This window comes from Rissa tridactyla, chromosome 12, assembly GCF_028500815.1.
Source record: "Rissa tridactyla isolate bRisTri1 chromosome 12, bRisTri1.patW.cur.20221130, whole genome shotgun sequence".
NCBI lineage: Eukaryota > Metazoa > Chordata > Aves > Charadriiformes > Laridae > Rissa > Rissa tridactyla.
Window position 1 is genome coordinate 5,969,798 of NC_071477.1, and position 11,053 is coordinate 5,980,850.

General features: G+C 59.6%; 3 protein-coding genes across 3 annotated transcripts; 2 read left to right on the forward strand and 1 right to left on the reverse strand.

Moving 5' to 3' along the window:
- Positions 1–46: 46 nt before the first annotated feature.
- On the reverse strand, positions 47–2,558 carry ACOT8 (acyl-CoA thioesterase 8). The gene is made up of 6 exons (XM_054218839.1): positions 2,373–2,558; positions 2,156–2,292; positions 1,507–1,732; positions 1,091–1,248; positions 517–708; positions 47–417 (listed from the first exon to the last, which is right to left on the reverse strand). The coding sequence occupies exons 1-6, from the start codon at positions 2,501–2,503 to the stop codon at positions 299–301; spliced, it is 963 nt and encodes a 320-aa protein (XP_054074814.1). The 5' UTR covers positions 2,504–2,558; the 3' UTR covers positions 47–298.
- Positions 2,559–2,766: 208 nt separating this feature from the next.
- On the forward strand, positions 2,767–6,798 carry ZSWIM3 (zinc finger SWIM-type containing 3). Its single transcript, XM_054218774.1, has 2 exons — positions 2,767–2,966; positions 4,928–6,798. The coding sequence occupies exons 1-2, from the start codon at positions 2,812–2,814 to the stop codon at positions 6,789–6,791; spliced, it is 2,019 nt and encodes a 672-aa protein (XP_054074749.1). The 5' UTR covers positions 2,767–2,811; the 3' UTR covers positions 6,792–6,798.
- Positions 6,799–7,101: 303 nt separating this feature from the next.
- On the forward strand, positions 7,102–9,270 carry ZSWIM1 (zinc finger SWIM-type containing 1). The gene is made up of 2 exons (XM_054218776.1): positions 7,102–8,107; positions 8,255–9,270. The coding sequence occupies exons 1-2, from the start codon at positions 7,132–7,134 to the stop codon at positions 8,833–8,835; spliced, it is 1,557 nt and encodes a 518-aa protein (XP_054074751.1). The 5' UTR covers positions 7,102–7,131; the 3' UTR covers positions 8,836–9,270.
- Positions 9,271–11,053: the final 1,783 nt, after the last annotated feature.

Genomic DNA, 11,053 nt, shown 5'->3' on the forward strand with positions numbered 1-11,053 from the left:
CACAATCACGGGCGCCAAGGGGACAAACTCCAGGGGACAGAGCCCAGCTGTTCATGTAATGGCTTTATTTAAGGCAGTGAAGGGTGCCTGATTGCAGTGTGCAGTTACATGCTGTGCAGCTGGCAGTCCATCACAGCGGATGCCTCTGCGGGACCCCATCCCTGCAGTGCTGGATCCAGCCTGGTCTCCTTTGAGGTTCCTTCCCGCTGCCACCCAGGATCCCACCTCGCCTGCATCTGTTTTGGTCCCAGGGTCCCTCCTCGGTGTGCTTCAGCTCCAGCCCATGGGGGTTCCTCAGCTAGAGCTTGCTCTGGGTTGGTGTTTGCTCCACCCTGATGACTCCTTCCTGTGCACAGGTGACAGCCAGGACCCCATCCCTGCGCCACAACCGTCCCTGCACCAGTCCTCGGCACCCACCTGCAGAAAGGGCCTGTCAGAGTGTGGCCCGCCACACCTTGAGGCAGGCAGGGCTGGCCTTTGCCACATGGGTCCCCAGGGAATGCGGTGAGGACTCACCAGCCCAGGGGCTCTCACACTCATATAGCATCCAGTGGTCTGCTCGGAAGGGTGCGTGGAACCACATGGAATGGTCAAGGGACACCATGAACTTGATGCGGTACTGCCGGTGCGGGAGCAGGGCCGTGCCCAGGAAGGCATAATCGGAGATGTAGGCGGCCACGCAGCAGTGCACCTTCATGTCAGTCTCTCCTGCAAAGCAACTGGCGCTGCTGGAGTGGCCGTGGGACAAGCCTGGGTAGGTAGCGTGAGGCAAAGCCCCAGGAGTTCTGCTTCCCCGAGGGCCAGCTGCTGGCCAAGCAGAGCTGAGATGTTTTTCCAGACCCGCTCCCCTTGCCATGCCCCCCAGGGAAAACCGTCCATGGCTAAGCACAGCACACAGGCATTGCTTCATGCGCTGGCACCCACACCTGTATTTCAGCCTTAAAATCCGCAGGCTTCTCCACAGGCTTGGGGCGCAGACAGCCCCTGAATCACAACCCTCTTGGCCCACTCCGTCGTGAGCGTGCTCTACAGCTTAAGCTTGAACCCTCAGCTCATGAGGCAGCTGAGCCACCCTCCTGGCGAGACCCACCTATGTAGCCTCGTGCTCGCACCCAGAAGAGCTGCTTCGGCTCCTGCGGCTCTGAGCAGAATATATCTGGCGGGTTCACAGGTTTGATATCAATCGGCACATCTTCGGCTTGAATCTTGTTGAGATGCTTTCTGTATCTCTCCGCCAAGTTAGGATTCCTGTAGACCAACACAGAGAAGAGAGGTTAATGCCAAGCAGGCCAGGGCATGTTCTGCTGGCAGTGGCTTCAGCCCAGGGATCCAGGGCCACACAGAAAGGCAGGAGGGGCATGGCTCCTGCCCTGTCCTGCCCTGCTTCTATACTTCCCTTCCATGTGTATTTTGGGAACTCCTTGGGCAGTCACCCCAATCCCTATGCTTCCCTAAGCCCCAGGCACAGAGAAGGGTGTCCCTGGATGCCCCTTCCACCCTGCTCACTGCAAGAACTTCTTGATGAGCTCCTCTTGCGTCAGCAGCTCCTCAGGGGGTGGCACGGCAGGCATGGTGAACTGGTGCTGCACTGGGCTCCCCTGGGAGAGCTGGAAGGAGGCCTGGCAGGTGAAGATCGGCTTTCCATGCTGGATGGCCTTTACGGAACGAACAGAGAAGCTCTTCCCTGTGCGGGTCCGCTCCACCTCGTACAGCACCGGCACCTTAGGGTCCCCTAGGACAGACAAGGGATGTTCTGCCATAGGGCCACCACATACCACAGAAGGGACCTGACCTACAGAGGTGGAGCACTGGGGCCAGGAAGGCTGAGCCTGCCATGCCCTGTGCTGGCAGTGCCACCCACACGCTCACTCTGCTGTGCTGGAGCCAGGATGGCAGCACCTTCTCACCCCTGTGGGCCTCTGCCCCAGCTTCCCCAACCCCTCAACCGCTGGATTCACCATCTGGCCCCAGTCCCACCATAAGCCCCAGCCTCCCCGACCCCCTGCACCCTGTCCCCCCGCCGTCTCTTAGCCCCGGGCACCCCCCGACCCTGGCATGAGAAGCCCGGCCCCCTCCCCTGGTCCCTGACCTGCTCCTCCCACCCCGGCTCCCCAGCCGCCCTTCCCGCAGGCCCGTTGTCCCGGTCCCGGCCCACCTGCCCGCACGAAGTAGCAGTGCAGCGAGTGGACTTGCTCGTCGCGGCTAACAGCGCGGGCGGCCGCCACCAGCGCCTGGCCCACGATCTGCCCGCCGAAGAGGCGCTGTGTTGCGGGCACCCAGTGGTGCCGGCCCCTGCGGGGGAGAAGGCGGCGGCGGTGAGGGGGGCGGCGGGGAGGGCGGGCCGGTCCCGGCGCCCCGGTGCCCCCGCGCACCTGAAGAGGTCGAGCTCCAGCCGCTCCAGGTTCAGCACGCTGGTGATCAGCACGCTCCGCAGGTCCCCGGGCGGCGGCCGCCCTGACCCCGGCCCTGCGCCAGTCCCGCCGCCGTTGCCCGGAGCCGCCATCTCCTCAGCGACCCCGAACCGGCGCCACTGACAGCGGCAACATCCGGTGTGGGAAGCACCGCCCACCCGCGGGACGGGGAGCCGCCAGCTGATTGGGCTGTCGAGCAGTCAGTCAGGTGCGCCGTGGCAGAACGCTCTGGGACGATTGGCTTATCTCCTGGCAATCCGGAGAGGACGTCTCTGGTTGGTCAAATGCAGGATGTGGGCGGTGCTCCAGGTGGTTTAATACAGGCGGCGGGGGAAGTGCCTCTCTCTTTGGGGAAGCGGTGGCCGCGGGGTCGAAGGTTGTGGTGGGTCCCGGGCCCGCCATGGAGCTGGGGGACAGCTTCAGGAGCTATGAGGACTTCAGGGAGCGCTTCCGCGCCTACAAGCTGGCGCAGGGGTGCCGCTACAGCCTGCGGAGCTGCGTCTCCGTCCGCTGCCACAACCGGCAGCACGGCACCGCCGTCCGCCAGGATGTCATGTAAGGCCGCCCCGCCACCGCGGGCCTGCGCTGCGTGGCCCGGCCCCGCCAGGCCGGGCTGGTTCGGTGCCTCGCAGCCCCAGCGGCCCCCGAGGCAGGGTCGGGCGCCCAGCGCGGTTCTCCAGGGGTGCTGGTGCTCGGGGAAGGGGGGCAGGCAGGAGTGGCCTGCCGGCGGTGGAGCAGGCTGCAGGCAGAGACCTCACACAGCTCTCAAACCCCAGACCAGCACTTTTGTGCAGGGCGCAAGCTGTGAACCTCATGAGGCTCAACCAGGCCCAGAGCAGGGTCCTGCACCTGGGTCAGGGCAACCCCTGGTAACAGCACGGGCTGGGGGTGAAGGGATGGAGAGCAGCCCTGAGGAGAAGGACTCGGGGGTGTTGGTGGATGAAAAGCTGGGCGTGAGCCAACAATGTGCACTTGCAGCCTGTGCACAAACCCATCCTGGGCTGCACCCCCAGCAGCGTGGCCAGCAGGGTGAGGGAGGGGGTTCTGCCCCTCTGCTCTGCTCTGGTGAGACCCCTCTGCATGCTGCCTCCAGCTCTGGGGGTACCAGCATCAGAAGGACACAGACCTGTTGGAGTGAGTCCAGAGGAGGCCACAAAAATGATCAGAGGCTGGAGCACCTCTGCTCTGGGGACAGGGTGAGAGAGCTGGGGGTATTCAGCCTGGAGGAGGCTCCGGGGAGACCTTATTGCACCCTTTCAATACTTAAAGGGGGCTTACAGCAAAGATGGAGACAAACTTTTAAGTGGGGCATGTTGTGATAGGACAAGGAGTAATGGCTTTAAGCGAAAAGAAGGTACCTTTAGACTAGATATGAGGAAGACATTTTTTACTCTAAGAGTAGTGAAACACTGGCACAGGATGCCCAGAGAGGTGGTAGATGCTCCATCCCTGGAAACATTCAAGGTCAGGTTGGATGGGGCTCTGAGCAACCTGATCTGGTTGAAGATGTCCCTGCTTATTGCAGGGGGGTTGGACTAGATGACCTTTAAAGGTCCTTCCAACCCAAACCAGTCTATGATTTTGTAAGCTCTTTTCTGTACCTGGCTGAATGCTTTTATAACCAGGCTATTTGAGACTTCAAAAGGGATGATCATGATAGTGTAATACACCTGCAGAGAATTCTTGTGTCGCTTTTGCCGCCCCCCTCACTGCCCCCTTGTTCCCTGGTGAGCATACTGATGTCTTGTGTCTGCTGCTTAGCCTTTCAGTTTGACAATTTTCTCTGCTTCTTGTAGCAAAACTGTCAAACTATAGCTCCTGCCTTTTCCTCCTCAAGTAGCAGGACACTAAATATTGGTATGTGTTAGCATTCCCTAGCTGCCTTTACCTCACTGCAATGGAAAGGTGTTGGCAGGTTTCCCTTTTGCAGTATTTCATTCCTCAGCCTTTGCTTATCTGAACGGGTTTAGTGATGCCATGACGTTGTCTTGTTTCCATCCAAGTCGGTGCATCTGCTCGTGTGTTCAAAGGCTGCAAGGTCATTCTCCAGTTACACAACTGCTCCCCTTGCCTTCTTAAAATATAATTTAATCTCGTGCCTTGAAGCCTTTCTTGCTGTGTTCTAGCTTGCTCCTCCAAATGCAGAGGAGTTGCAGAAATGGTATGTGCTTTAAGAGAGTAAAACACAAACATGCAGATATCAAGTTTTCATTGATGGCTTTGTTTTTGGAGAGCAGAAATAGAGGCATGGTTGGGAGCAAGAGCTGGGGCTGCTTGTAGTGTCTGGTTGCAGCTATTGTAACTCTCAATTCTATCGTTTCTCCTGGTTTTGAGCTTTTTTTTACCCCAAGCTTTGCTGATAGAAAGCTAGCCTGCATGTCTGACTGGCATATGTGGGGGTTTTTTTTGTGCTCACTAATTGAATATAGAGTAAGTGTGCAAGAAAAGTCAAAACTAAATGCTGGCAGCCTACATCACCATTACTTCCCTCATTAACACTTTCCCGATGTTTGCAGGTTCATGCAGGTGAAGTTTGGTTGTGCACAGATGCAAAAATACAGCAGGAAGAGAAAGCAGCAGCCCAGCTTGTGTCCGGCTTATTTCGTGTTACAATATAAGGAGGACATAGACCGGCTTGTGATCAGTGAACTGAACAGCAACCATGTCCACACGGATCTGGTGTTTTCCCTGACCAGTGCCACTGCTGCGACAACAAACACCACAGCATGCGACGGCCCCACAACAAAACTGTGTAAGGAGCAGCAGGCGGGTGGGACCGACAGCAGTGCTGTGGCAAATGAGGACTCGCACACAGTCACGGGACAACCGGTGGACGGGGTGACTGCTCCGTACAAGGCTCCTGTGCTCCCTGAGGCAGCGAAGGAAAATGCCTCGGCCTCAACACTTGTCAGGGTGGCTGAGGTCATGAAAACCTTCCTGAGGGTGGACAGGGGCTCGCTGGCCTCAATTAGTGCAGACAGCGACCACGGCTTGGACAGACTCAGCTTCCAGAGCAGCAAGATGAAGAGCTTGTTCATGCAGTTTCCCAAGAGCTTCCTGCTGCACAGGGCGCTGAGCAAGGGGGGACATGTTCTCTACGCTTTCATTGTAGAGAGTAAGGAGCGAGTGGGGAAAGTGGTACACTTGTCACTGCTGAAGGATGACACAGGACACAGTGTCAGGAAAATGCTGACTGTCTTCAAGGAGTTCAACCCTGAGTGGCAGAAGGTCCAGGCTGTTTTCATGGACGTGTCCTTTTTTCACAAAGCCATACTCCAGGAGCTCTTTCCCTCTGCCCAGGTGCTCCTTTCAGTCTATCACATGGTCCGACTGCTTAAAAATAATGTGAAGGAAGCTGAAATCTCCTCTTCCGTCAAGCAGGACTTGATGTTGGCCTTGCAGAAGGCCGTGTTTAGCCCTTCGGCTGCAAGTATGGATGCCCTGTCCCAGCTGGTGAAGTGTGTGGTCAGCCCAGAGCTGTATGACTATCTGCGAGCCAACTGGTTCTCCTGTGAGCTGCTGTGGTGCGCGCATGCACAGAAAGGTCCACACTCCTGCGGCACACACATGGACAGCCTGGACCTCATCACGCACCAAATATCCAGCCTCTTTGGCCAGCAGCTGTCCTTGGAGGCGAGTGCTCTTTGTTTTATGGAGTGTGTGGACTGCCTTGATTCCAGAGGCTTGGAAAGCCTGAATGGGAGTTTCTCAAGCACAGAGGACGGTGGGAGCAGCCTCTGGGAGAAGCTCAATGCGTGCACCAATACTGCAGCAGAACCAAGCACCGTTTCTGGTTCTCCATCTCTTGCTGAGCCCACCGGGCAGGCTGCCGTGGCGGAGACAGGCTGCCTGCTGGCCATGCTCCGGGAGAGCTGTACGGAGCTGGGCTACTGGCTGTGCCTGAAGGAGTGGGAGGTGGTGCAGAGGTCGGCCCAGCTGCTCAGCCCCACACCGGGCGGCCTCACCGTTCAGCTGCTGGAAGACACGCACCGGGTGAGCCGGGACTGTCGGAGCTGCACCTGCGGCTTCCACCGCCGCTACCGCCTCCCCTGCAGGCATGTCCTGGCCGTGCTACAGGTGCACCGGGGGCGTGTGGAGGAAGACATGGTGTCCAGACGCTGGCAGAGGAGGTACCAGCAGCTCCCGGTGCCTGGTGCCAGCCACTCGGGCTGCGGCGGGGGCTCGGCGGGTGGGTGGTCGGAGGGCAGAGGGGAGAGAATCCAGTCCCTCAGCCTCGAGCTGGCCAACCTGCTGATGCAGTGCGACGGGGAGGAGCTGGAGAAGCGGAGCTCGGCGCTGGACGCTATCCTGGCTGCCTGGGCTCGGTTACCGGGGAAAGCGGCCGGGAAGGAGCGGGTGTTCCCGCACTGCTCCGGGTAACGGGGGCACCGAGGAGATGTGCGATGGCGGAGGGGAGCTCCGCGCGGCCCCCGGCAGGACACCGATCCGCGCAGCTCCGTGTCCCGCCGCCCCGGCGGCGATCGGCCGGTAGCGGCGTTTGGTGCCGGGGTCCGCCAAGCCCGCAGAGGGCGCCCGCGAGCGCTGCCTGACGTCATGGCGCACCCCACGCTGATTGGTGGTGTCCCCGGCGGGGGGCGGGGCATGCCGGGAGTCGCCCCCCGGAGGAGGCGGCGGAGCGGGGCACGCGGGGACATGTCCCCTTGGTAACTGCGGCCGAGCGCGCTCGTCCCGTCCCGTCCCGCCCCTGGCAGGGCTGGCCATGGCGCAGGCCCCGCCAGGCCCGAGCCTCCGCTCCCTGGTGGCCTACGAGCTGGGGGAGAGCGGCAGCATGGCCTCCGTCAGCTTCCAGAGCGCCGCCATGGGGGGCGTCTTTGCCTGCTTCCCCCGGGTGCTGCTGGTGCACCGGGCCGGTGAGCCGGCGGGCCGGGCCCTCTACATCTTCCTGGTGGCCGGGCCAGCCCCGGCGCAGGGGGGCGGCATGGCCAGGGTGGTGCATCTCGCCATCCCGCGGGGTGAGTCGGCGGGAAGCCTGGCCCGCATGTACGGGGCGTTCAGGGCCTTCAACCCCGCCTGTGCCCAGACCCAGCTCCTCCTGGTGGACCCCGACCTCCCCCAGCGGCCAGCACTCGCTCAGGCCTTTCCCGCGGCAGAGGTGCAGCTCTCCGTCTTCCACCTCTGCAAGCGCCTGCAGGTGCAGATCCAGCAGCTGACCTTGGAGGGCCGTGCTGAGCGCCTGATCCTGGCCACCCTGAGCGACACCATGTACGCAGCCACCAAGAGCAACCGCAGGAAGATGCATGCCCTCCTGAGGGACCTCGTGACACCAGACTTGCTACCTCGGCTCCATATTGACTGGCTGCTTGATGATGAGATCTGGGCCACACACAGGGAAAGGACCTGGGGGGAGAGCATTTACTACTTGAGGGACCTGGAGATGGTCACCCAGGGGCTAAGCGAGGTTTTCAGCGCTGGGCTCTCTCTGGAGAGCTGCATCACCTCCTTAGCCCAGCACTACCAAGAGTGTGTTTCTAAGAGCCCTCCTGATGCTGTGATGTGCTCTGCTCCCCATCCTCATCACCATGCTGTTCAGGTAGCTCCTCAAAGCCTACCTGCCTCAGGTCTACCTCTCACTCCTCTGGTGTGCCAGAGTAAGCCATCTCAGAGCTCTGTCCAGGCCTCCCTCACCATGATAGGAGGTCAGCAGCAGCAGCCAGTGGCAGCCTCTCTCACAGCTGGTAAGAGTCCTGTGATTCTTCTCCAGAGTCCACTGGCAGATCCTCAGTTCCCCAGGGCTCTTCAGCATCAGCCAGAAGCTCCCCAGGCTCTCTTCCAGAGCGAGCCTGTGAGCCCTCAGTTCTCATTAGATCCTTCATCTCCTGCAGCTAAACTGGAGGCCACAGAAAACCCAGAGGGTGACAGCAATGAGGAGATTAACCAAAGGACTGAAGAATGCATCAAGCAGTCTTTGAGGGATATTTGTACGGAGCCAGCTGCCTGGCTGTGCCTGAGTGAGTTTGCAGTGGTTCAGAAGTCTGTGCAGCTGATAGGCACGGGGGAGGATGCCCTCACCATACAGGTCCTGGAGGATGCCTACACGGTGGACCTGAAAGGCCTGAGCAGCTGCACTTGCCACTTCAACCAGGTCTTCCAGCTGCCCTGCCGGCACATCCTGGCTGTGCTGAATTCAGACAGGAAGACCTTGCAGCCAGAGATGCTCAGCAGACAGTGGCAGAAGGGAAGTGATGCCCATCAGGCCGAGCGAGACAGCGCTGATGGCCTCTTGGAGATCCTGAAGAGCTCCTGGGATGAGTCTTTGGATAAATCCCTGTTGGTGTCCTTCCTCACGGAGGAGATCAGCCAGCTTCTCACCCACTGCAGCAGGGAGGAGTTTGAGTGCAGGTACAGGACCCTCCGGGAGCTGGCTGACAGCTGGATCGGGCCCTACATCAAGGTGAAGCTTTAGCACCAGCGGGACCCAAGCTGGTCGCTCTGTGCGTGAGTCCTTGGGAGCAGAGGGGCAGCAGATATGCAGGAGGCCTGTTCATCACTCCATTGATGTCCTGGCTTCCTCCTTTACTCCCCTCAGCCTGTCACTCCCTTGGGGCTCAGCACGGAAAGGGCAGTTTGGGTCCTTCATCTGCCGAGCAAGCATTGTCCCTTGCACAGCGCAGCTGAGAAACCGGATTGGGAACTCCAGATTGTGCTGGAATGGGTAACCAGCTGCTGACCTGGCTAACCAGGCAGGCTGGGAGCCAACCATGGGTGGTGTGGCGTGGGAGGTGATGGTATAATAACATGTGACAAAATTATTTGACCTGTGGCCAGCGCCTGGAGGTCCTTCCAGCATCCAGCTGTGATGTGTTGTGCAACAAAGCCAATAAATCGGCCTTGTATCGCTCAGGAGCTGCGTCTGTCTCTGTGCCAGCTGTGGCCACCCCTCCCTGCTGACAGGACGGTGGGGCTCGCTCTGCCTGAGATCAGGCAGGGCTTTGGATAGTGCTTCTTGGTGGTTTTGTCTCATTGCGGTGCTCTCCAGTTAGTGGAGCGAGCCTGCTTGTTGGGAGGCAGCAGATCCAGAGGGTGGCAATCTCCACTGCCGGCAGCCTGCGGTCTGGAGCAGAGTTGTTTGTCTGGTTACGGCAGCTGCTCTCAATTCTTCAGAAAGGGGAACCCGCCCTCCCTCGTCAACAGTTCATGTGCTGGGGGAGGTGGGAGGGATGCTGGGGGTCACAGCAGTGCAAACAAAGCTGCGGTGAGGTGGAGAGCAAAGGCTTTAAACACATGGTGTGGGGGAGGAAAAAATAGAAGAGCAAACAAGCTCCAGCCCTTGGGTGTTGCTCTCGGGCTGGGTGAGCTCCCTGTTCCCCCTCGCCAGTGAGAGCGACTCCAACACCAGCAGTTCCAAAGCCTGTCGTGTTGGGATGTGTCAGGCTACATCCTGTGGGACGTGGCAGGGGGGGTTGGAGACCTCAGCCATTGCTGTGGTTCAGCCATGATCCCCCCAGTCAGCGCTTCCTTCGTTAACACTTTCATTTCAGCAGAGTTGGCCTGTTGCAGGAATATGACTACTGCGTGGTTGGGGATTTCCTCTTGATCAAGGGTTTTGTAACATTATCTGATACTATCGAATCTCTCTGACTAAATATAGTGTAGTGTTTCCTAAAACACCTTTCAGTAAACTTGGAGCTGCCTCTTTCACCCCTCAAACCGTGCTGCAGAGAGGCTGGAAGGCCCTGCCTGCTGGCCCTCTTTGCCATCTCTCTTCCTGGCCTGTGCGGGCACCTCTCTGATTTTCGGAGGACTCTTCCTTCTGCCTCTTGCTCTGTGCAGCTCTGACGCAGCCTCCCCTCCCAGCCCAGCCCAGGGACTGCAGGAAAGTCAGATGCCATCCTCACTAGCGAGAGGATGAGGGCCCGCTGCCGGCTCCTGGAGGAATCTGGGATGGATTCCCCCCTGCAGCCAGAGAGGTGGGATAGCTGGACCCTGTGCCAGGTCACCGTGACCGGCTCCGTGGTCACAGGCACATGCCTGAGCAACGGCTGCTGCCAGCGCAGCTCCTTGGGTGCTGTGAGTTTCCCTCCGGCGTCCGCCCCATCCCCCTCTCCGCTGGGAGCACAGGAAATAACTCATCCCCACTCTCAGGGTAAACATCTTTCCCAAGAGCGAAACTGCCCGGCTGGGACAAGCGCCTGGCTGCAATTTACCCTCCACGTGAGCGTCATTCCATGCCCTTCCGCACTCCACCCAGCCTGGTCCTTGCTCTGATCCACACAGGTGATCCCAGCTTTGTTCCTGGGCAGGTCTGGAGCCTAGCAGTGTTTGAGGGCCACACTCACAGGCCCAGCTTTGTTCCTTGCTGGAGGGGGACCGGCTCCCACGAGTGGCTGATGAAACGCAGGGGGGTCCCAGCCCATCAAGCCCTCCTTTAACGGGACTCTTCCCGTCTTACTGGAAGGCAGCTCCCCTGAAGCCACATGAAATGCCCTGACATGGAAGGAGAAGAAAGTCCCCTTGGCTGGCAACTAAAAAACCCAAAGCCACGGCTTCCTCCCCCAGATGGGAGCCGGGCGGCATGCCAGCCCCCAGAGCTGCCCAGCACTGGCCTTGCCCTGTCAAGGACTGGCCCAGTGCTGGGATTCCGTTGAAGCCTTATGCCATGGGATGCCGATCCCATTGGTGGG

Excerpts from the sequence above, each read along its gene's own strand:
- ACOT8 (XM_054218839.1), bottom strand. The coding sequence starts at position 2,503 with ATGGCGGCTCCGGGCAACGGCGGCGGGACTGGCGCAGGGCCGGGGTCA. Across the intron at positions 1,733-2,155 it reads CTGCTACTTCGTGCGGGCAG|GGGACCCTAAGGTGCCGGTG; the intron begins GTGGGCCGGGAC and ends TGTCTGTCCTAG. Across the intron at positions 418-516 it reads GTGTGAGAGCCCCTGGGCTG|GTGGGTGCCGAGGACTGGTG; the intron begins GTGAGTCCTCAC and ends CCCTTTCTGCAG.
- ZSWIM1 (XM_054218776.1), top strand. The coding sequence starts at position 7,132 with ATGGCGCAGGCCCCGCCAGGCCCGAGCCTCCGCTCCCTGGTGGCCTAC. Across the intron at positions 8,108-8,254 it reads GGCAGCCTCTCTCACAGCTG|CTAAACTGGAGGCCACAGAA; the intron begins GTAAGAGTCCTG and ends CATCTCCTGCAG.
- ZSWIM3 (XM_054218774.1), top strand. The coding sequence starts at position 2,812 with ATGGAGCTGGGGGACAGCTTCAGGAGCTATGAGGACTTCAGGGAGCGC. Across the intron at positions 2,967-4,927 it reads GCCGTCCGCCAGGATGTCAT|GTTCATGCAGGTGAAGTTTG; the intron begins GTAAGGCCGCCC and ends CGATGTTTGCAG.